Source organism: Halictus rubicundus, chromosome 11, assembly GCF_050948215.1.
Source record: "Halictus rubicundus isolate RS-2024b chromosome 11, iyHalRubi1_principal, whole genome shotgun sequence".
Classification (NCBI taxonomy): domain Eukaryota; kingdom Metazoa; phylum Arthropoda; class Insecta; order Hymenoptera; family Halictidae; genus Halictus; species Halictus rubicundus.
This window is the reverse complement of record NC_135159.1, coordinates 5,599,798-5,625,998: the sequence shown is the minus strand read 5'-3', so window position 1 is coordinate 5,625,998 and position 26,201 is coordinate 5,599,798. Positions and strand designations below refer to the sequence as shown.

Genomic DNA, 26,201 nt, shown 5'->3' with positions numbered 1-26,201 from the left:
AATAAATTATAGAACTCGAGATAGAGAGTCACTTTTAAGCCATGACTATTCGCACGTATCAATTTATCGAACACAATTAACTGGTAAATTGACTATTTCTAGCTGGTCAATGTTTATAACAATTCTTTTTGCCAATTATGTCGAAAAGCACTCCTTTGAACATCTTGCCATCTAATTTTTTAGTAAAAGTAATTGATAGAACTGAAGACACAGAATAACTCTTGAACCATGAATATTCACGCGCATAAAATTATCGAACACAATAGATTGATAAGTTTCTTATTTCTGGCTGTGTAATGTTTACAACAACTTCTTTTTCCAATGATGTCGACAAGCACTCCTTTGACCATGTTGCCATCTAATTTCTTACAAAAGGTAGGTAATAGAATTCAAGGTACAGAATAACTTTTAAACCATGAACATTCTTACGGTATTTCATTTGTTATTTCTGGCTGTTTAAGGTTTATAACAATTTCTTTTGGTAATGATGTCGACAAGCACTCCTTTGACCATGTTGCCACCTAATTTCTTAAAAAAGGTAGGTAATAGAATTCAAGGTACAGAATAACTTTCAAACCATGAACATTCTCACGGTATTTCATTTCGTGCGACACGAAACAGCATAACATGAGATGACTGAACTGGCCTACTCCTACATCTCGTCTGTAATATTAGTTCCACAATATTAGTTCCGACCGATACGGTAGGATGTGACACAGAAATGGTAAGTTGGGTGATTGGTCTACTCCTATACCTCGTCTGTGCTATTAGCAGAGAGGCTAGACTATCTAATCTATCTATCCTCTCTGCTGTTAGTATCGTAACGAAACTCTAGTTTTATCAATTCAAATCAGTCGCCATAAATTCTCTATGTAAGAGAGTCCTCTGTGATCTGGGCAAGTAATCTACATTACAGCGCATTCTATATATATTGTTCTTTCTTTACAGACGTTTGAAACGTGTGAATGAAAGTGTATGGTTTCAAACCAATTTAGAACAGTAACAATATACATAATTGGTTACCGAGTCAATTTAAATATATATTTCATTCTTTCGTAAGGAATAGAAACAAAACGCAACATGCCTACTTATGAAATGCCAGTATTGATACGCGTCATGACAAAGGTATATTACTAAATTACGCTACTCTGCATGATTTATTTTGTAAGAAATATATCCAACTTATAGTTTGTTACACATTTATTTAGTTAACAAAAGTGATAAAAATGTTGTTTTAATTGATGACTGATAACAAAATAAGGCGCATTGATTTTATTATTCCAATTTATTTCTATTGGTTATGATACATGTTATTTGTTGTATATCTGAAATAAATTGTGTTTACAGCCAGAATCTGCAGAAGTTTTGAAAAGAATAGCAAATACAATATTTGAAACCGGTGGTTTCATTAGAAAAATTGAAAACTGGGGAGAAAAGATTCTGCCATGTAAAGCAAGTAGCCATGGGAAAGTTTATAAAGAAGCTGGGTAAGCATATTTGTTTGTATTTGCAGTATGTTACACACATTGTGTGCTAGATGAGTTTTATATATTTAGTATAAGTAGAAGTATGCAATGATCAAATATTCTTTAAAATTATTTAATTCATTTGCATTCGTATCATACTGTGAACCTTTGTGCAAAAAGATTTGTATGTCTAACACATTCACTGCCGAAGCTTATCTTGTTGGTTTTGTCTACAGCGCCAGGCTGAAATTGTTCATATTTGAATCACATCCTATAAATTTATGTATATTTGAGTTTATAATACTCAACATAAACGTTATTGTTTGCAAAGTTTATGCTTTCTTATTGAGTTCGGATTCAGCTATGACCAACATAGCGTTACTGGAAAGTTCAGTATTGGTCAGAGTACTAGAGTACCACGACAGTCAACGTGTTAATCATTCTAATAAATCACAAACAATACAATACTATTCTCATATTCTTTTAATCTCTGTATTGTTTTAAATTTCAGTTATTTATTTTTATCATAAATACATAAAGTCCATAGTTCAGTTATCGTAATTGAAATATTTATCCTGCCAAATGTCACTGTTCTTTCTATACTGCTAATAATATTGAAAAGTTCATGTATAAGATGTGTCAGAAAATAGGAGTATAATTTCATTGGTATTATAGTACACAAAAAAGAGTTCACATATAGAAATGTTTATACTATTTAGTTTTGTTTCCAAATTACTGCTAGGGATTCTTCTTTTCCAACAATTCTTTTGATAAAGTAAGTTCTTCATTTAACTCCTTGTAAACAATATTCGATATATCATGTTTGACTTTATTGTAAACATCCCTTGTTGGGTGCCACATCAGTTTAGTATGATCAGTTGAAGTACCAATCCATATAGAAAGTACCTATTACAAAACTGGAATCGCTTACATGTATTAATATTAATAGTAACAAATTATAGAAATACAGAAATGACAGAGATACCTAATGTATAATCTTGCTAAGTGCAATACTGATTTAATAAGACATTTGTACACAAAATCTTTCTCTAATAGACATTGTTCTAATAGGAAAAATCTATGAATGTTTTTAGGATGCTGGTTTATTTAAAAAGTGATCTAGAGGCTTGTACTATGTATTTGAGCCAAAGAAAATCATTTCAAAGCATTTTTTAAAAGTAAATTAATATCTACTGATGCAATACAAAGACAGCTGTAACTGAGAGAAAAGGTTTACATTAAATCTGTTTTCTTATTTCAGTGTACTGAAACTATCAGTGAAGTTATAACTATATATTCTGACACACTATATACATTGTTAAGCTGAATCAATTGTTGCAACTAATTTTATAGTTGTACATAGCAGTCGTCATAGTTATTTTACTTACACTTATTAATTCATTTCTATCAGAAATAAGAATTACAATTTATATTATAATGCTTTTAGACATTTCTTTTTCTGCTTTGATGTTCCACCTGTTTCATTGAAAGAAATTACTGATGAATATAGTAGAGACATAGATATAATTAGAACAAAAGTATATAAACAAAAGCCATTAGTACCAGAAGAGATAGAGTGTACACTGGAAGAAGAACTATTACCTCCAGCTTATAGGTGATTATTTTATTATAGTGTATAGAATGGCTTATAGAATACGAGCTGACTATTTTACGAATTTTTTCAGGCCTAGCATAATGAAGTTATTACAACACAAGAAAAAAGACAAGAAAGAATTTAAATATAATTCTGGAATTGATTACTATCCTTTCTTAAGATAAATAACTTTTCCATTGTTACATATTGGATAATATAGAACTTTGTATATATTACTTAGAAATAAAGCATTTATAAATAGTATAAAAGGGATATGTACCTTTTTGCAGGTTGGTTTATTAACTCATCATTAATACATTATGAAAAATTATTTTTATAATCATCAAAAAATATTTGTACAAAATACTTAATATAATTATATATCATTTATCATTATACAATAATTATAATAGTTTTCATCTCACATGCAACAGGAATTTTTAAAGTATAATTTGGTTACACTGTAACTCGTGAGGGATTTTACAGTAACAGTAGCAGAGAAACTGGTTACACCAACGTCTCTGTTTTATAATCTATATGGAATATTTAACAAATACGGTGCCACTGTGTCTAATTTTGAATAGTGGCAGAATGTAACTTTGTTTTTCACATTTGTAAAGAAATTCATTCCTTCTTGTATAGTAAATCACATTTTTTATCGTTTTCACAACTCATCCAACAGTACACATTACTGTGTAAGATATATATTTTAATTTTAAAATGCGAGCATAACTCTGTAACATTGAAATTGCTCGTTTCACCAAAACGTTACATAAAATCTTATAACATACCCATGGGTATGTACGTACTATACTGCCTCCTAATGTAAATGCATATCAAGTCATCTGGTACACCGTTCACGCACAACCATGTATTTTTGTGCGCTCTGTAGAGTAATTTGGACCACGATAAGAAAGATTGTACAACAAATATTACCTATAAAGTCTAGCACATCATGAAAATAAAATAGAGAGGCGAATGAATTTGTGGAATTTTTGGAATGATACAAATGAACATTTCTACATGTGTCTAGTGTTTCCAAAGTTGATGCCACTCTGGTTAGCACCTTTGTTGCTACCATATTGTAAACTGATGACACCCTGACCAGCCCTTAATTGTTCTTCAGTAAAGTTACGCACATTTTTGTCTGCTTCCTTTGGTCCGATACTTGGTTTGCCAAAGTTGCCAGCCTAGAAACAAAATTTTAAATTATAACTTAAGAACTTCTCTAATTAAAATAGATAAGTTAACTTTTGTATAATCCTTTATATTAGCATGTAAAACATAGAAATTTCGCTCTATAAAAATCTATAACATAATTTTATTATTAGTTATTATATTTCGGGGAAAAAAATTATAACTAAAGCATTTATTTCAATGTATAAAAAAACAGATCTTTCCTATTATTTGCCCACCACTATTACATTATTTTGAACCTAACCTAAACTTTCTCGCGATCAACCCGCCACTACTTGTTGAATTCTGATTGGTATAACTGCTATAATTCTGTTAAATAATATGCAGATACGTCTCGTAGTGGACACATTTACAATAACATTTCGTATACATTTTGTTTTCCTTGATTTTATAAATTAATAAATATTTTGACTTTCAAACCCACTTATGCCAGACTTTTTTCAATTTTTCATTGCGGAACAAAATTACAAATTTTGAAAATTTGAATTATAAGAATTATAAGAAAATTATAAGCAGAGAAACTTTAGAATTATAAGCAGTTTAAGACATACGAGTTTAGTAAATATCTATCTAAATAATCATGTTCAAAATTGTTGTTAATTATATGTTTCGAAATTGACAAATGTCCGAATTAATTAGCGATTTATAGATCCTAAAAGAAAGAGAGTTCCCTTGTTTGCTTCTTCATAAGTATATCTACCGAGTAAAATAAAGATTAAAAGAGATTTTTTACCTTTCTACCAAGAGATTGTAGACAAATTACAACGGAGTTGAGATTTTGTCTTTCCCAGAGATCAACAGTCTGGAAGGTCTCTTGTGCCGGGACTCCCAGTGCTCTTGCAGCTTCAAGGAAGGCGTTTATGTTTTCCATACACTTGAACGCGAGTCTGGTTTTATTAATTTTCTTCACCGAGCCTTCCTTGATATCGTTCACCAATCTGGAAGGTGAGAATGAACATTACTATCGTGAAATACACGTTATCGAGTTGTTCAACGTTGTTTTTCATGAGGTGTAAGTACGTGCAAAGAAGGATTCCGTCCTTCAGCGTTTCGTAGAAGTTGTCCATGTCACCGTTGGTGTTTATATTGTCACCGGTGATCGTCTTGATCCATTCCAGACATTCCTGCGCCAGTTCCTCGCTGTATTTACTGTTGATCTGTAACAGAACCGATTTGCGAACTTTAGTCATCGTTACTATTATCATTTAATAATAAAAAATAAAGACAAATCGCTTATAATTATTATGCGTATTTCGCATTATACCAATTCTTTCCATTTTTAGTGTTAATGGAGATCAGAAAGCTTTATAAAAAGTGTACTGAAACGATTGGATCTTTTATACGAAAGATTATTTATTTTGCAGTCTAGATGAGGGACCTCATTACTGTGAGGGTATCACAGTGCCTATATTAATTAATTATTTTTAAAACATAATGAATATTAAAAAAGACATATTTGACTGATTTCAATAAAAAAAAATTTAATATCTCTTTTTTAATATTCAATATGCTTTAAAAATAAGTATAATTAATATAGGCACAGTAATTGGTACCCCCACAGTAATTGAGGTCCCGTACCGTATTTCTCGATAGGTTTACGATATTTCCATTAATCGTTTAAGCTTGACAGGGCACGAGCCTCTATGGCTGCTTGTTATTAATTATACGACGTGCCAGTGATCCAAGTAACACATCCTGTAGGGTCTGCGAAACGAGTGTTGCCGTCGAGTCACTGACCCAAGTTGTTTGAACACTTCGTTCGTTGTTTCTTCGACACGGCCCACAAATTCTTCTCGTAAACGCGAGCATCGTTTCGGAGAAAGTTTTTCTGTGTGCCTTTTAAAGAACTCGTTCCCACCTACACTAGGAAGCTTTCAAAAGTAGACGGGCCTGCTCAACCTCCTCTCCTTACCTTTTCTTGCCGCGTTTTTAATAACGTTAAAGTCTACTTTATTCACATTCTTGCATCCACATTGTTCGGTGGATCCAGAAAGTATTTGAACACTAAATTTTCGATTCTAGAAAAATTGGCGATATTTAACCCGTTGTAATTTTGTAAAAAACAGAAATAATTTAATTTTGTAGTACAGAAGTAACTTGGACTCGGCCAAACTTTAAGCTTGTAAAAAATAGAAATAACTTATATGAGTCTACAACACAAATTTTTTAAATTTTCGTTACAAGTCTAAACAAAAAAATTGTGAAAAGCAGATTTTACTATACTTTCTGGTAATTCAGACTGAACGCAGTCCTTTCGAAAATATTCATTACAAAACATTTAGTATACTAATCGATCTAGCTTGGCAGAAAAACTGAAGTCGTTTGGTCCGTTTATTAAAAAGTTATTCTGATTTAAAGTGTGCGCCATCAATTACGAGACTGTACATTGTTTGATAAATTTGCATAAATATTCCCTGACCTATTATGATTATCGTTTTGAATATGAACTTGTACGGTATGAGAAACTCTCCTTTCATCGATTTTCGTATTCTATCTTCCTGCCCTAAGCGTTCTTCGCGGTACTCCAGTCGCTTAAACTCCATGTTGACAAAGATCGTATCTGGACGACCGGTAGAGACCGCGCAATGGGCGCACAGTTATTCACGTATAAGGCTGCCTAAAAAGGAAAGGTTCGTAAGCTTGGACCGTCGTATTCATCCTGATGCAGCATGCATATTCCGTTAGGCATACGGTGCCTCGATCGTGATGTATTCCACGGTGTAAAACGTCCCTCGTCCCAATCGTGAAATTAGAATACTACACCATGTTCTGTGCTGTCCAGTAATTTTATGAAAGCGTCTTCTCTTCGAGGTCAGGTAATCTTGGATTATCCATTACTATTGTTTACAATTGTCATTTGATTACAATGACACTTATGTACAACAATTATCTACTGATAGTTCAAATCGAATTGAATATTTTGAAAAAATATAAACATACTTGGTTCAACGCAATATTTTAATCAAAATGGCACCTTAAAGTATTTCCAAGACAAGCAAAGTTAAATTTATTAGGTTGTTAGAAAATAAAGTTCAAAAGCTAGTGTAAAGGACCCAATTACTGTGCCTATATTAATTATACTTATTTTTAAAGTGTAATGAATATTAAAAAATAGATATATAAACGTAATATAGTAACTTATTTTATGAAAGAAATTTAATATCTCTATTTTAATATTCATCATGTTTTAAAAATAAGTTTAATTAATATGGGCACAGTAATTGGCACCCCCATAGTAATTTGGTCCCTTATCGTACTGTCTCTTCTCCAGAATAATTAATTGCTAATCTAGAAAGTTCAATAAGCAAATTGAAAGTTTTAAATGAGATTTGGGTAGTGGAATTGTCATTTGAGTTTTTAAGTTGTCATAATAATATGCGTACTAGAAAATCAAGGTAAAAGAATTATAGGTAGCTTTAAACACCCACACACTATGTCGCAATAATCTCGTAACAAGCATATTTTTTCCATTCTTTGATAAGGTTCGAATTTTTCGTCCAGCAGTTACTATCTCCGTGATACGAACTTATTATATGGAGCACGAACGCGAACTCTATATATAGATATTAAGTAAGCATACGATAATTTCATTAACGGAAAAAAGAGTGACCGCACGTCGCGTCGCGTCGGTGTGGTAGACACGGAAAGCATTTGCAAATTGTGCTGATGAAGCAGAACGAAGAAATATATACCGGCTCACGAATGTTATTCCATTGCTGGTCACATGTACTACCGTCTATGACCTAATCGTTTTACTGGTGCAACCAACAGGGTCGACAAGTTTAATCGAATAGCGACTTTTCTGGAATTAAGTAACTCCTTGCACTAAAAGTTGATATTGATTGTTATTAATCTGCGGATCAAAAGGTAGATTATATCATTTAAAAAAATATTACTGTTCGTAAGATCCCGGAAAATATGACCTTCAGATAACCTTCACCCTCACAGACTGACGCCTCCTTCCAAATACGATAATTTTCTTTGCAAATTTTGTTTGTTTCTGTACAAATAAAGTTACTACTGGTGGCAGAGTTTAATGAGACACCATATATGTTTTTAAATATTTTTCGTTTTTACGTAACATTTCCGGCCATTTAAGCAGCCATACTTTTAGTTTTTAATAAAAGACTGTTCAGCATAAAATGACGTTGCATTCTTTAGGCGAATGTTAAGACAAAGTTCAGGTTTATTATAACTTTCATTTTATAATTTTCCGTATTGTTAAACATGTGTTTCGCGTGATTCTTATTTCAAATAACGTTCTCGTGTAGGTTTATTAGTATGTTTTACTTAGTGGTCTTCTTTGATTAAATTATAATAATTGTCCCAAAAAGGCCAAATTTTCGTGTTTTATTCATTAGTATATACAATATAACAGCTAGATGGAAGATGATACGACAGAATTCCTCTCAGTACATAATAATTATCTTTATATTAAATTCCAAGAAGGTCGTGCCTGGATCGTATAAAGAACGAGAAAGCAAAACGAGAAGTTTAGGGACAGGGTGTGACGACTATCTAAGTATACATATATGTAGACACCGTTGCATACCGTGCGACCTCAAGTTGTACTCTTCTCGAGCGAGCTTCTAAAGTTCGAAAGGTGTGGTGGGCTCCATTGTGTTCGAAATTATGCTAGATTAGAAGGAGAACCCTCGCCCGTATCGTTTTTCTCGTTCCTTTCGGCGAACATTTCTGAACACTGCCATCGTTTATCATGCTAACTTGTTCCTCTAATCATTAAAGAAAGACATATCGCGAATTCGTAGAAAGTTTCAAGCAGATATTCTGAGAAACGTTCTCCATGAATCTTGTAATGTCTTAGCACAACACATTAAAGATAGTGTTCTGTGTAAGACTGTGTATAACTTTTGAACCAGTGAATTCCTAACATAAAAACTTGGACTTTTCGCACTCTCTCGTCAAAATCTACAGGATTATATAAAAAAAAGTTAAAATTATCTGGGTTGCCAAGGTGAAGTTAAGCCTACTTTATTATTTATCTTATAGTTTAGTGTTCAAATACTTTTTGGGTTCACTGTAATTTCTCTTTGTGATTCGGGTATTTCTAACACTCTTTTCAAGTTTTACAGCGTACAAAATTAGCATCTTTTTTTACAAACAACCCTCATATTTCGTTCCTCTGAAGATTTCAGATTTTTTGTCAATAACTAATCAATCGACCACCGATTTTCTGCATTTACTAATTATGCTTTATTACCATTTATGCTTTTACTTACATGTACACCAACTGCGTAGATGTAATTTGAAACAGGAGAAATATGAAAATGTAGGGGCACCAATTTGCAACTTTCTAAAATCATAGAGGAATGAAAAAATGTGATATTTTGCTCAATTTTTGCTCTCATTTTTCCAGATCGAATGCAGTAAATTTCGCACGAAGATTCGCAGTGAATTCAGTATGAATTTGGAGTAACGTAGAAAGAGAATCGGAGTTTTATCGCTTTCTCTTGCGTAACTTCGAACAAAGTGAATAATGAATCGTTCTACGGAAAAATCTTGCAACGAATGTAGATTGTCGCAGATTGTAGCACACGGACAAGAGTGCGTCAGAACAGTTGGTAGGGCAAGTGCTTGCGATCAAAGGATCGCCTTGCGTTCTCTAGCACTGGCGACGATCATCGCGCTTTTAATGGGCACGTTCTCTCGTTCACGGTCATGTAAACTGGGTCGTAGGCCTGGCATCGATGAGCCCCACGAGGCAAATTGGAGGAATTGCCGCTTCACCAACCGGCGAAATCATTACTTTCGTTACACTGAATCGAGTTGCATCAATTTATCGCCGGCACAATTAACTCTGCTAACCAATTTTCCCGTTTGGTAGAGCGACGATTCCATTGAGGATTGATCCCGTCGCGTTGGTTCAACTTCGACTTATATCTCAATTAAGGAAGAAAAGAAAAAGCGGCGAGTGGATGAGACCGGTAAACTCCATTTTATAAAGATTATCAAGAAACTGATAATAAAAGTCAGTAAGTAAATAACAACATTTCGTACGAAGCTCTGAACCGTCGCTGTTATCGATTAATCAGAAAAAGATACGTAAGACTGATTAGGGGTCTTTGCTATGATACTGTTATCTACCAGCAGGTGATCGATACTCGAACAGCGTCCAAATAATGGCTGAACATTTCTGTCTGCTGCACTCCGTGAAAAATAAATGCAACAAAAGCCCGATGTGCTTGTTGTTTGAGACTTGTGTTGTGACTGACAATTAAAGATAAACGAGTAAATCAGTCAGGCAATATCAGTCACGTACTAAAAAGTTATTGCCAATAAATAAATAAATAAAAATATTTCAAAATTATTTTCTTGAAAGATTACCATTTCTCTTTTCAACAAACTGTAATCACTAAAATGTCTATTGATTAGTATTTATCCGGTATTTGATATTTATATATAGATTTTGTGTATTATAATCAAAAATTTCATGTAATATGTTGAAATATGGCGTTTCAAATTTTATACAATTCATAGTTTCCGTTCCGGGTTGTAGTAGAATTCTGAGAAATTATACTGAAGATTTCTCAATAATTTAGAAACAATTAAATTAAACACAAATAAATATATAATCAGCAATTTCATTTCGCTATTGTCCTGCTAAGGCAATCTGAGACATCATCCCAGCAGAGATTCACTGTAGAACACTATGTGCATACGGCATACATACCAAGTTTCCGTTTCATAAAGTGAAAAGGAAAAAGTGAGTGCATGGATTACATCGATCCACCTTGATCGCGGATGCAAGGAGAACTACGTTCAGAAGAATGTTCCCCTCGATCGACCAGTTTCCATTTCGGTGCAGAAACTCACCTCGATGACAGAAGATTTGCCCCCAAAACGTTCTTGGTTTTAACGATATTCCTTAAAAGGTGGATCGCCTTTAAGGAAGATCACACTGATTGTGGATCCGTTTGATATTCGTTTGATCAACAGCCTACTTTCTAACAATTGTATGCACGAGGCAGCTGTGTTTGCCGATTGCTATTCCTCTAAAAATTCCTTCAAACCAGTGTTTCCCAATCTTTTTTGTGCCATGCCCCACCTAAGCCTTTCTAAAATTCTTGTGCCTCCTATGTAACGTATACATCATTTTTGCATATTCAAAAATTGAATTGTTCACTGAACAAACTTGAATGATAGGTTTTAGAAAGAAATCACTAGGAAATTGTTGAGGAAACACGAAAATTTTCAAAACGTATAATGGAGAACTGAAATTCAAGAATCGCCCCCCTTAACAATCAAATTGCCCCCCTGTGGGTCGTGGGCCCCACGTTGGGAAACACTGCTTTAAACTCTTAATTCTTTTTACATCGAAGATTTCCCAAAATATTAAAAAATATGTTCCCACAGTCTAAAATCGAAATCTTTTCAAAACTGGAGTACGGAATACATCTTTAAAAAAAAAACTGACCAATTTTGGACGAGGCTTGTTCAATTCGTTACAAATTTCTCGAGGTATGGAATCACAATTTCAACTTGATTTCTTATTTATAATATTTTTTTCTTATGACATACGATTAATTTTCCTATGGAGAAAAAGTATACTTCCTTCGAAAATCCACAACTTTCGCAGTTCTCTATATTTTTTTCTTAAACGTTGGTTCAGTGTAAATAATTAAACTGTAAAATAATTCTTCATTTTTTGTTTCCAAATAATTAGTGACACTTGCTACACTGTACGCCGATATTAGCTGCTTTGTTCACAAGGTTTGTAGGATTCTAAAAATTGACACAAAATTAATAAAAAAAATTTTCTTATAGTTTGAAGTTGCCTGTTTGTATGCCAAAAAGTTTTACTGCGATAATGCGAATAGTTTTTGTTTAAAAAAAATCGGAAAAATTACTTGTGCTTGTACTTGTTACACGAAAACTTCTCTTGAACCATTTACGACTGAAATCTAATTATACATATAATATGCATAAAATAATTTGTAAAAATCGACATTTGCATAGAAATTTGAAGTCTAGTATATAACTAGTTTTTACGTGTACACACACACCTGTTCAGGAAAGAAACGAATTCGTTGACCCACTTCACAAGGACTCGCGATATTTCAGCATGGTATATCCACTTATACGCAAGACGTTTACAATTGTGAGCTACCTCGAAGGTTGTCGCTTGCTGTCGACCATATAAGGGCCTCTAAACGAGATGAAGCCTGAACAGGTAAGGCATCAGTGCCTCATGCTAGCACGTAGAACTTCGCAAATTTAATCAAGTCACTTACGTACACATCACGATTGTATAATCTTTGCCGAAATCCATTTGAGCCAATTTCTCGAACCAAATGTTATATTTGTAGTTTCCGACTACGGTATTTTATAGCACTATGCCGTACAAATTCTAAAATTTTTTAAATTTTCCATGCCAACAATAATTTATTTGCTGTCATTACTGTAGACAATTGATCGATAAAAGAATTGTTCAATCAATTTATCGTATTCTATTTTCTAATATTACTCTTGCAAAAGGGAATTTTAAATATTCATATAGATAATTTCTTCCGACTGGAATATTTTTAGGACACTCTGTATATAAGAATTTCTTAATTTTTTAAATTTTTCGTACCAACAGAAATTTATTTTGTTTTTAAATGTCCGACATTACTGTCATTACCATGGACCAATTCATTGACAAAAGAATTGTTCAATCAATTTATCATATTCTATTTTCTAATATTACTCTTGCTGGGATATTTTTGGGACACTCTGTATATATATGTTATATATCTTTTTTTTTAATATTCATTATACTTTAAAAATAAGTATAGTAAATGCACAGTAATGGCACCCCCACAGTAATTGGTTCCCTCACCCTAAACATTACAATTTTCTGGCTTTTGCAAAAATAAATAGCCTGGTGTGCACGAACGCAGGGTTTCACTGGTCATTGATGGAGTGAGTGGAATTTCAAATTAGAAATCTGCCTGTAATAATATTACTAAATAGTTTTTGTACAAGCACAATGAGTAATCCACCAGTTCTTAAGGAATTAATATGTACACCTTGGTAAAGGCAATTTAAAGTTTCGTAATAAATAAATAAAAGAGCAGATCAGAATTTCGCGGTGTTGCAATTCCGAGTAGCGAAACTACGCGTGCCCGAACATGAATTTGTACACAAATCATTAGTTGACGTGCAAGGCCAGGCAATAGAGGCGAAGGACACCGCGCGTGCAATATTTCTGTTAAGCAAATCGGGACGCTTGTGTGGAATCCTACATCTGCATGCTGCTTGATTTCACCATGAAAATGTGGTTCTTCGATTCATAAAAGCGACGATTGCTCATAAACTACCGGTTCTCGGTATGTCGTAAGTCACATCTGTTGTTAACACATTGATTGTCGCGGTTCTGGAAAATTAAATGCGAAATTGCCGAATCATTGAACAATAGCTTTTACAATTGTGCAAGTATTATTTATGGTGGGTAGATTAGCAACGCATGGTCGCAACAATATGGCAACTTGTTAATTCACTTAGTATTCTACACAACACGTTTATATGTACATGTAATATACAGGGTGTTCGCGAGAATACTAGTCAGTGTTTTTCTTGCAAATAGGAAACATTAGAAACAAATGAAATAGGAAAAAGTTATACTGTTTCTTGCAAGCAATGTAATGGTGTCTGTAATGTTTTTTAATCTGCATTATTTTTCTTAGAAATGAAGGTGACCTTCAACTTTTTCAATGGAATGCTACGTATTTTTTTTTATATAATATGAAAGCGTTTGCCCAAACGAATTCATTCGTATACGACACAATGATCTTTAAGGTCATACAAGGTCAGAAATGGAAGAAACATTTTGAAAACCGCTGGCTAGTGTTCCTACGGACACCCTGTATATATGAAACTGCAGATCTTTACGCAAAATAAAAATGTTGTGCATCGATTGCAAGAAAAAGTGGGTGCATAGACATTTATTCCTTCTGTTAATAATTTTAATAACTTACGGATAGCATAAGCGTATTCTTAAAATCGTCTAGCATTTTCACTGTTTTGTGTGTTTCACCGACCCATTTTTGTCATAAATGCATAGAATCAACAAAAAGACCTAGTTCCGTATATCCAATTAGTTGTTCCCAAAAGAATTCTCAAAAATCAATTGTTTTAACTGTCGTTATAGCCCCCCCCCCCTCACCCCTCTTAAATTGAAAGTTTCGATGCGGGCATTATCATAAAGTTTCTCGAAAATTTAAAGTGTCGCTGACCAAAGAAATCATCGGTACATGACTAATTGCGGACTTCCACGTGAACAAGGAAGTTGCGTTTTCTCTTGGAATTCCTACGTATGTACTCCGCCGGAACAATAGAATACTCTTATCCGGTTAAGTGAGTCGTTTAAAAACATTTCAGTTCACTTAGTCCGATTTCTTCATTATTTTCTTTTCGAAAGTTCCACAGTGACTCGAACGGAATTCTGATCAGTATACGCCTCCTCAAAGTACAGTGTTCACTCTATATATGTCCCAAATGCCTAGCCGATAAAAGTCCCAGAACTATCCCCACTGTTATCCCCAAGAAGCTTGAGATACCTCGGTCGCTGAGGAGTGTAAGGTCGCTTGGACCAAAGAATAGGACCGATATATGTCTCCTGGCCGATATATGTCCGTGGCTAGACCCGTGTCTTGGACATATATCGAGTAAACACTGTAATTCGATGAAAATTATATCGATTCCGTATATTCATTTGAATTCTTTTGAAAACTGGATTGATAACATTCTCCGGAAAATGCTGATCGATCAAAATTTCTGCGATAGATATAATCGTGCGATCTCACGATCTTCAGGGTAAAGTATCGCGATAAGGTTAAGTGTAAGGCGGCATGGATCCGATCCCGGGAAACTTTCTCTTGTTCGTGAGTCATTCGGACATAGCTTCTTCCTTATGTCATATCCTACTCTTGGGCCAAGTCGACATTAATTATCGATCATTCGCTCCCCCCCCCCGATGATTTATAACTTAATCCAATAGTCCTTGTCGAAGCGGATTGTTTTTTTTTGTATGAGTATATTAGCTACTGCTATTTCAAATCATATTTAATTACTTGTGACACAATCGGATTGTGAGTGAAAATAATAATAATAATAAAATAAATAAATATTAAATAGTAATAAATAGTAATTGATTGCCTTAGAATCAATTTTTGCTACGGATGGAAAAATTCAATAAATGTCCGTACGATCATACTTTGTATTTTAAGGAAGATTGGAGTACAGACTTGGACCATTATCCTAATAATTTATTTGAGAAAGGATCATCAAGGTAATTATATTATCTTATTTGGCTTCATGTTATTGCTTGAGCAGAAAAATAATTTTTCTTTAGATTCTCTCGTTATTTGGAATTTATTTGAAATAATTTTTCACTTTACTTTCTGTTTGATTAAGTACTTCTTCAAACAAAATATCAAATATTCTCAATTTTTATGACAGCTATGTCAATTGCGTCTGCAATACAGATTTTTATAATTGTTACGCATATAACTCACGTCTGTATTATACAACTGAATTGATTTGATCTAACATTTTACGTAAAATTATGTATTATCTTATTTAAATCAAGTATCTGACATAAACAGTTATTTGAATATATTTCATTCGATTCAAGTATTTTTACTTTGTGTTTAAGTCACATAAAATACATTTAAATAATTTTTTGTTATTTATCAAATAACAAGTATTTGAAATGATTATTTGTTATCTCATTTAAAATAAAATGTGACTAACCCTGTATACTGACATAATCCAGATTGCAAATAATAATAAATAGCAGAAGCAGAGTTACCGTTTCGTTTACTATTGTTTTCAATTGCCAGATTTTTGCAAAGTATGCGATATTAAATAGGGAGATTAAGCTAAAACAGGATGTTCCCTATAACTACCCTTTCGTTTTTCCTAGATAATTGCTATTTGTGCATTGAATAATACCGGAAATGGAAACAGGTTTTATATTAAAAAAAGAGAGCTAAACCAGGTTGTGCGACATGAAGTAATTATTAAAATTGGTTCAGTGAGGCACAGTAACAATAGCTAACGATAATCAAGGAAGATGATCGAGTTCACGAAGATCCCAGAGCAGCTTTGATATGACCACCTCATTCGCAGTGTTGCATTCCTCGGAATTAATAGTGATGAATTCCCACGATTGGTAGAGCAAATTTCACGGCCGAGGAACAACCGTGAACTTTCCACTTAAAATGTAATAAATTTCTATCTGCCACGAATCTCGAGCGCTCCTTAAAGATCGCATAAATATTAATGATCCGACCGCTGGTTTTCCTACCGTTCAATTGAGACAATAAGAAAAGAGGTGGGAACACATTGTTTCGAATCAAATTACTTTGAATTTATCTACTCCTTTTTTAAACAAAATGAATTATTTATTGTATTACAAAACAATTAGAAAGCTACGGTTCTTTCAATAACACAATCACGTTGTTCAAAACAGTTTTCAGGAAGCTTCCAAACTGATCCCTTTCCATTGATAAAAAATTGGAAAATATTAATATTACTCTAATAATATAGTTTCCTACAATTTCTGACAAAGATTAATGTACTACTTAACTGGTGCCTCGAATTCGTCCCTGTATTTGTTTACGGAATATTACTACAGTTAACCAAAATTCTGTTTAACATTACGAAACCCCTCAAAATGGCGGGTTCTAATATTTTTAATTACCATATAATAGTAATTAAATTATTATCAAACAAATTTATTTCGTTGGATATATATTTAAAAAGTGGTTAAAAAGTTGGATAGATACATTTTTGTTATTTTTATAAAGTAATATAAAAATAGTCACACGTGAACCTAGCATTAATTAGGAGTTCAGATTAATAATAAATTGCGGAAAAATTCAAGGGAACTAAATTGATTAGTAGATGGTATTCACGTTGTAAGTCACTTCGTTCTCATTAATCGCGTACCGAATCTCGTGGTATGGAGACTTCAATGATGGATAGAGCAACGAGCGATGTGCAGGACATCTACAGTGAGAATTTGGCGAAAACGGAAGGGTGAGAGATGAAATTAGGCAGATTCGATCATCGATAATTAACAGGACGTGATCGGGGAATTCCAAGATGTAAGCGTGTCCCGAGACATCTATGCATTCCTAAAACGGAAACCACTTTATAGTGCTTCCGGTGGCTAATACAGATATCCTCCTCGGGGATGAAGCACGCCTATATTTAGATCTGGGGCATAATACTGCACATTCATCGCACGACGTTCACGGAAACACGTGTCTATAATTGTTATCTCTAGTTCCGAACGAAACATCGTTCCCATATGGGCCTAAAAAAGCTAGAGGGGAAAACTGAAATAATAATAACAAGTAGACGGTAACGATTTCTACACAGCCTCGGGGCTTGATAATCATCGAAATAAATTATTTGAACAATAATCGTTAAGTTATTGTTTGGCTATTTGAAATAATTCTATGTAGGTTTATTTCCACAGCCAAATAATTATTTCATTATTTGAGCTTGAAATGGAATTTAAATAACTTTAAATTCAATTTTAATTCAAATAATCTTCCATTTGATCAAATAATTCATACTCTCCAAAATTCTATTTATTTCGTGTGCTGAAGAATAATTTTGAATGCAGCTAAAGTTTAATCATTAAACTACAAGAATTTAACATGAATCTAAGTTTAATAATTAATTCAGTTACTTCGATAACCTCTTCTTGAGGTGAAATTATTTATTATTTTATTTGAACAATATAATTGAAATAAAAATTGTTTGATTTGAATTGAAATAAATCTTTTATGTTATTTTTACAATACAAATAATAAAGTATTTTAAATAATTCTTGATTACAAATGGTTATTTGTTATCTTATTTCAAATTCACTTTAATGTGCCAGATATTAGATTGTTGCATATGAAATGTCCGATTTTAGATTGCAAATGTTGTGAAATATTTTTATCAAGAAACATTATTACAGTCTATATGTTGATTATACACGATTATCAATTTTTATCTACATATTTAATTTTGCTTTCAAACGGTGTTTATTTCAATGTTAATCAATGTAATTATCGTGTATTCGTTTTATACGGGTGCAAAACTAAATATTACTATATTATTATTTATATATTGACGATATCAATATTATACGATATTTGATCAGAATGTGACAGTAAATTATTATTTACTTTACAATAAATTATTATTTATTTTAGACTACTTTATTCAATAATTTTTATTTAATTGTATACCAGGCAATATAGTGGCATTGATTTTGGTAATTAGTGATTAATAGGGCTGGTAATTATGAGACATGTTCGTGTAAGAACAACTATGATTTACGAAAAAATGTTAATGTATTTTATGCTAAAATGCCTTTATTGTACATAGAACGGTTTGTCCAGCATTGAGTCTTCTGTTGATAAACATGGGATTACTATCTGCTCCTCAAGGTCAATTTTCAAATTCTTCTGTAGAGACAATCAACTTTACTTAAAAACAGTATCATATCGTCCAGCGGTACTTTGAGACAACGATACCGATGCTATCATCGACCTATTGCCGCGTTAGAATCGTTAGCGTGACACGTACATACGTGACAATCGATCATTATATCCTATTAGTTATCTAGCCGGCTGCATCGAATCTTGTTTGTGAAACAACCATTGAATCTTTGTCACAACTCTATAATTGTTACGTCAGATCTACGTCCTCCTGGAACTGGGACGAAAATGGCGGTGTATCAGCAAAATAGAACGAACCGTTGCATTCCGATGGCGATAAGCGTATCTTCGTAACGAGCATACGTTCCACTACTAGTGCAATAATGAGCGTCCTTCGTACTTGTTACTCGACAATTGTTTTACGAGGAACAAAAAGAACCGGTTTCGCTCCAAGATACAACGGACCCCTTGTATTTTGCCCCATTTTTTCTCCCTCTCATTCTTGTTTAATCTAAAGGGGATCGTGCATCTTTTCAATTATTTCAGTGCAACAGTGTTCTTTCGTTAAAGTATTATCTTGTTTATTTCTTCAAGATGCTAATTCGTTATGTTGGAAGTTCCTGTCCGTGAGTTTACGTCACTTACAGTCCGGAGCAAAATTATGTGCACACCCTTTAACAACTAGAGTAAGGGATCCAATGACTGTAGGGGTACCAATTACTGTGCCTATATTAATTATACTCATTTTTAAAGCATAATGAATATTAAACAAGAGTTTAATAAGAAAACCTTAATAAATCTCTTTTTTAATATTCATTATGCTTTAAAAATGAGTATAATTAATGGTAATTTAATTATATGGTATAGGCACAGTTATTGGGACCCTTACTTTTCAAATTGAACCAAACGAGTCGAGTTTCCTTTTTTGAGATGTCAATTAGTTCACTGGGTAACATGTAATGAAAATGTTTTTAAAATTACTCGCTTTTTCGAAGAAAAAGGTAAAGGTCACGATTTTTAAATTTTTCATCTGTGCCTATACTAAAAATTTAAAATATGCGTTTTGAAATCGGTTGACGAATAAAAAAGCTACGGGCACTGAAAGATGTAAGAATCTTTGAATTTTGGGTTTACAATTGATAAAAAAAAAACTCAAATCATTTGGTCCAATTTCAAAAATGTTATTAGGTTTCAAAGGGTGTCCACTTAAGGTGTCAACTTAATTTGTTAACAGGATCAAGATTTAGCCAAAAAAGAAGTCGAGTATTTTTTATTAATGGGAATCAAATGTAACAAAAAAAAGTAGTTTTATATTCATTTATTTATGTTTGAGATAAATAGATAAAAGCAGAGGCGGGGTCACATAAGGAATTAGGCTTTCAATGAAGTTGAGGAGCAAAGCGATTGCAAACGAAACGAATCTCTAGCAATTTTATGGACGGTGGAGTTTTGTAATCGTTACGTGATCTATCGTAATTCTTTAAGAACACTAGAGGGACATTCGTGGTACGATTGCAGTAAAGAAATGTACCATGGCCAGCGAGTTTCGTGAGGGACGCGCTCCCTTCTTTGGCAACAGAGAGTTTCGTTTTAACTCCCCGACCGAAAGGAAGGGCCCGGCCGGCTGGCAGCTGTTGCCCGGTGAACTTCCGAGCAAAATTCAAGGTGGGCACGATGATATGTTTTCAGGTGTCTCGAATGGGACACACCTAACAAAACTTTGATAATCTTCGGCGAATCGCTTGCTCAATTCTGACTTATCAGCTTTTATACGCGCAAATCGCGTTCCAAATAAACTCGTGTTTGTATCAGTTTTTAGAATGTTTACGCGATTCGACATTTATTGCTTTAGAAAATGACAGGCTCGGGCATCATCGAAATAAATTATTTGGAAAATGATCGTTACGATAATATATTATCTTATTCGGCTACATGTCATTTTTGAAATAATCATATATATTAATTTATTTGAACAGCCAAAGAATTTTCTCTAAATTTTTTCAAATAAAATAAAATAAATTTTTTATTTCGTCTTTCTTTTGATCGGATAATTCGTGCTCTGCAAAATTTTGGTTAACGATAAAAGCAAATTATTATTAAATTAAATAATTAATAATTTAATATATAATTATTATTTTAGTTATTAAATTAATTATTATTTTCAAATTATTACATTTGTTTCAAAAGCGAATACAGCAAAAATTAGTATATCTAAATTTAATAATTAATTTAGTTACATTAGTAACCTCTTCTTACGAGATGCAATTATTTATTCTTTTATTTGAACAATGTAAATGAAATCAAATATTATGTGAAAATAATTTATTTGATTTAAACGCCGAATGAAAATAAATCTTTCATGTCATTTGTAAAATAAAAATAATGAAGTATTTAAAATAATTCATGATTTCAAATGATTATTTGTCATCTTATTTCGAACAAAATGTGCCCAAATCTGGAAAATAACAATGTGATCATTTGCACGTAACTCCACAAGTCGTATGGAAAGTAGAAAGTTTAAATAGTAGAAATTGTAGAACTCTTGTAAAAGTCGGCATAGTAATCTTCACGAAGCAACGTAGAAAATTTGGAAATGTGAACATTTTATATTCTTTTTTAAGTTGAGTTTTGTATTACAAAATTTAAATTGCCATTAAGCAAGTGTGTTGAAAACAAACGCTCCAAAATTTATTCTTTTTTAAGATGTTAGTTCAACTATCTCGCGTGTAAAGAAACATTTTCAAATACCGAAAGTATGTAAACGTAAAACGTAACCGGCTTTCATTGCCATAGACCGGGCATATTAATTGCCTGCGAGATTACTTCGAGAAGTGTCACACGATACGTCTAACACAAACGTTTGTAACGACACGTATATCGAGATTCAAGACACGTGGATTTTTTAGTTTCTGGATTACGTTAAATTCGTATAATACTTGCTATCTACACTAATTTCTACGCTACTTTCGCACGCTAGGGAAAACAAAAAGAAGTGCTACTAAGGACCCAATTACTCTGAGGGTACCAAATATTGTGCCTATTTTAACTTTATGCAGCGTTAAAAGTGACTATTTTGCATTAATTTATGAAAATAACAAGAACGTGATACCTACATTTTTAGAAATATTTTAAAAATAATATATACCCAAAGAAATAAATTTGTTAAATAATTTCTCATGTATGCATCCTTGGAATCTTAATTCATTCATTTAATTCCGTCATTTTGACGGGTCCCGTAAACCTAATGTTAATTATATTTATTTTTAATGAATATTAAAAGAGAGATAGGTATATTAACTGATTTCAATGAAAAAAATTTAATATCACTTCTTCAGAAACATATCACTATGCCTCAGAAATAAATGTAATTAATATAGGCACAGTATCCCAACAGTAATTGGATCCCTTACCCTAGTCTAGTTCATGTTTCACAAACGCCCAAACTTTGTTCCCTACGAACGACAAATCAACATTTGCGTCGAACTAAATCCCACAGTCGAATACGTCCCATCGATCAACCCCGGAGAACGTGTATCTTTTGCATTCGACACGAATCCAGGCACAATGAACCCCCGCGAGTGCGCATGCGCGTCACCCTTAGTAGGTCGAGTCCCTCGGGGGATGTTCGTCACTGGGTCACTGGGTGGTAAACGAGTCCCGAAGGAAAACAGGCGCGAGAAAAGAAGGGTGGGAGGGGGAGGAAAGGAGGGAGGAAAGGCAGAGGAAAAAGAAGAAAGAAAGAACGAGAGAGAGAGAAAGAGAAAAACAGGTATTCATCTTCTTACCTTCCTCTGGGCTTCTGCCGCGAAACCCGACTTGGTAGCTCTGTGGGAAGCCATCGCTCGCGCGTGTACCTGGATTCGTTTCACCGGCGAAGGAGAAAAAAAAAGGGAACAAACGAAGAACGTCCCAAAGGGAAGAAACTTGGGGTATATCTCCTCTCTCTCGGCTGCTCGGTAGTAGCTCGCGAAAGAATCAGCGAGCACGATGAACACTGTTCGACGGTCACGGGTCGACTGACACGATCAAGAACGCGCGCCGCGCTGGAGAGAGTCCTTCGGACGCTTATTGGCCGCCGCGACGCACCGTGTGCCCACAGTGCCCGTGTGCCTGCCCGGTATCGAGTTTTCGTCTGACGCCGCGTGACACGTGACCTCCGTTCTCCAGTCTGGCACAAGGATGACGTCAGGCGGCGTCCGACGAATTCCCGGAGCCGGCTTCGAAAAATTTCTGACCGCACGGAACAGAACTTCCAACCAGGCCTCTCTGTTCGACGCCTCCCCACCAAATATTGCCATTTTTATTCGATTTCCAGCAGGGGTCGAACAGGGGTAGAAAGAGAACTTTTGTTTTTGGAAATGGAACAATTTTCGAATTCAATAATAATTATTCTGTCTCGAAAAAGTGAAAGTTCTCAAAGTTTACACTGTCTGAGATATTTCTATAAAGAAATTTATCATTATTATTATTCTATTATGCCTATAATTTCTATTTTCTAATATTCTGATTTTCTTGCTCCGTTGTGTCTGTATTTAATTTTTGATGCTGTTCAGATGCATGGAATGTACTATCTACCAGATTTGGGCAAAACGTAATTCCAATTACAATTACTTACCACTTACTGTAATTTGAAATTGCAGAAATAAAATTACAATTACATGTAATTGTCACATGTTACATGTAGTTGCGATTACTTGATGAATCACTGGAATTGTAATCGTGGTCCGCAATTACAACTACTGGCAGAGCCGAATTAATTGCAATTACCAATTACAATTATATGTAATTGTCACATGTTACATGTAGTTGCGATTACTTGATGAATCACTGGAATTGTAATCGTGGTCCGCAATTACAACTACTGGCAGAGCCGAATTAATTGCAATTACCAATTACAATTATATGTAATTGTCACATGTTACATGTAGTTGCAATTACTTGATGAATCACTGTGATTGTAATCGTGGTCCGCAATTACAACTACTGGTAGAGCCAAATTAATTGCAATTACCAATTACAATTATATGTAATTGTCACATGTTACATGTAGTTGCGATTACTTGATGAATCACTGGAATTGTAATCGTGGTCCGCAATTACAACTACTGGTACAGCCGAATTAATTGCAATTACCAATTACAATTATATGTAATTGTCACATGTTACATGTAGTTGCAATTACTTGATGAATCACTGTGATTGTAATTGTGGCCCGCAATTACAACTACTGGCAGAGCCAAATTAATTGCAATGACCAATTACAATTATATGTAATTGTCACATGTTACATGTAGTTGCAATTACTTGATGAATCACTGTGATTGTAATTGTGGCCCGCAATTACAATTACTGGTAGAGCCGAATTAATTGCAATTACCAATTACAATTATATGTAATTGTCACATGTTACATGTAGTTGCAATTACTTGATGAATCACAGTGATTGTAATTGTGGCCCGCAATTACAACTACTGGTAGAGCCGAATTAATTGCAATTACCAATTACAATTATATGTAATTGTCACATGTTACATGTAGTTGCAATTACTTGATGAATCACTGTGATTGTAATTGTGGCCCGCAATTACAACTACTGGTAGGGCCGAATTAATTGCAATTACCAATTACTATTATATGTACTTGCAATTTTATTTCTGCCATTTCAAGTATTTTTAATGCAATTACAAGTAATTGTAATTGGTAGTTGCAATTACTTGACGCCAAAATGGCACTAAAAAGGTAATTAGATACCTATTTATTTATACCTATGTATTTAATCCAAGAGGTTGTTGAATGGAAATGTAACGTAAGATTTCACGATTTCACATAAGATTTCTATTATTATTCACTGTGGAGTATAATTGTGTAGGCATTAATGAGCTTCGATGAATGAAACTCGAATGATTCGAGCGACCATTTTCCTACAACCGAGGCGTTGTTAATTTCCTGCTATGTGACCGTCGTTCGTATGATTTGTGTATACCGATGACGTCAACGCCAAATGTAGACTGATGAGGTCTTTAAATGGCAGCTTGCGTGCGTTTCGAAAGTTATCAAAATCTTCGACGTGATAACCTGATAACCGATCGTTAACATTCTTAACACAGAAATGTTATTTTTAAACTTTGGTCATTTCATGCATATGTATACAATTCTTAAAATAATCTCAGATTACCTGTCGGTTATAAACATATTAATTTCCATTGCCATTCATGTTCATTTTTCATCTTTTGAACAATTTCGGAAAAATTCTTTCACGAAGATTGCTTGTTGCTGGGTCACGGAATCTTCGACGAGTGTATTCTACAGTATAGTAGAATGTAGAATCATCTGTCCATCTTTATCTCGGTCACCTTCTTGCGTCTCTCTGTCGCTTTAGAACGCTACGGACCAGAACTCGTTCTGAAAATGAAGCCGACGTTAGGTCAACGAAAAATTTCTTATGTGCACGTTTCCTTTACGTCGCTTCCTTACCAGATTATTCGTCGTCCACCTTTAGTATAATTTCATTTCAGATACAGAAAGATATATTATTTCATGCCATTAAAATCCAAGAAGGTAGACATCACAAATTATGTACACAGAAATTTTAATAACACAGCGTCTTCATCTAAACGATTAATCAAATTAATTGTTTGCTCATTCTCGAAGATTCATTACGGAACGAAATATAGAGAATCAATATTTAATCTTGTATTCGCGATTAGTATCTGCGCTGTTGATTTAGATTTGTATCGTGTAAGAAGCTATAAGCAGAACTAATTACATACTTTATCTTTACGACGAAGAGAACAAAATCCTCGTAGACTTTCGCAGTGTTCGCAAACGGATTATTTGGATAACGACGGCGTTGCTTTATGTTTCGTCGTAGCTACTAAACTAGAAGTCATGGCCCACATATTTCCGTATTAAAGCGCACCCTCGGGTCGCGGATCGGCTTGTTCTCGTTGCATTCTAAGGACGTTCGGTGCCCCGTGAGAAAAGCATTGCCGTAACAGAAGGAACGCGGGGAATTCGCTTAATAACGAGCTCTCTCCGCTCGGAAGGAAACACTGGTTTAAGAAAACCTATGTAAAGCACTTTGCTACTGTTTACGCTTTACCAAGCGAGGTTATTCTCGATAAGGGCAGCGCTGAAGTCTCCGTGTAAACCACGTAAATCCTCGAACCGGAAGCCTGCGAGACCGGATTTCATTTTTATCGCGACGGCAGGGGACAACGATACGTTTGTTTAGAATTCTTCTTAACGCTAAAATCAGAAATCAACAGGTCAGAATTTCTCAGTAGTTTGTTCAAAGGCGACAGCTATTTAACTCTTAACTCAAAAGATGTTTAAAATTCATATAACATCATAACCTCTTCGGAAATTATTATTTAGCACTAGGTTTGCGTAACATTACGATTTTACTTTATAAAAATGAATCTGTCGAAATTTTTAGCCATCTTTTTTGATAACTAGACTGCGGATTTTATGCATTTATGAGAAAAATTGGTAGGT

At 33.9% G+C, this 26,201-nt stretch overlaps 3 protein-coding genes across 4 annotated transcripts; 2 read left to right on the top strand and 1 right to left on the bottom strand.

Moving 5' to 3' along the window:
- The first annotated feature begins 855 nt into the window (after positions 1–855).
- Positions 856–3,491, top strand: Mrps6 (mitochondrial ribosomal protein S6). Of its 2 annotated transcripts, XM_076795735.1 has the most exons (5): positions 856–872; positions 949–1,125; positions 1,348–1,487; positions 2,914–3,081; positions 3,152–3,491. In XM_076795735.1, exons 2-5 carry the CDS (start codon positions 1,081–1,083, stop codon positions 3,243–3,245), a joined length of 447 nt encoding a protein of 148 aa, XP_076651850.1. In that variant the 5' UTR covers positions 856–872; positions 949–1,080; the 3' UTR covers positions 3,246–3,491. The 2 variants fall into 2 exon arrangements, with proteins under 2 accessions (XP_076651850.1, XP_076651849.1); XM_076795734.1 differs by lacking the exon at positions 856–872 and having other exon boundaries at positions 879–1,125.
- On the bottom strand, positions 3,338–22,782 carry Chd64 (transgelin calponin-3). Its single transcript, XM_076795733.1, has 4 exons — positions 22,490–22,782; positions 5,278–5,414; positions 4,991–5,195; positions 3,338–4,250 (listed from the first exon to the last, which is right to left on the bottom strand). Exons 1-4 carry the CDS (start codon positions 22,541–22,543, stop codon positions 4,080–4,082), a joined length of 567 nt encoding a protein of 188 aa, XP_076651848.1. The 5' UTR covers positions 22,544–22,782; the 3' UTR covers positions 3,338–4,079.
- Positions 9,515–10,468, top strand: LOC143358843 (uncharacterized). The gene is made up of 2 exons (XM_076796324.1): positions 9,515–9,547; positions 9,635–10,468. The coding sequence occupies exon 2, from the start codon at positions 9,755–9,757 to the stop codon at positions 10,100–10,102; it is 348 nt and encodes a 115-aa protein (XP_076652439.1). The 5' UTR covers positions 9,515–9,547; positions 9,635–9,754; the 3' UTR covers positions 10,103–10,468.
- Positions 22,783–26,201: the final 3,419 nt, after the last annotated feature.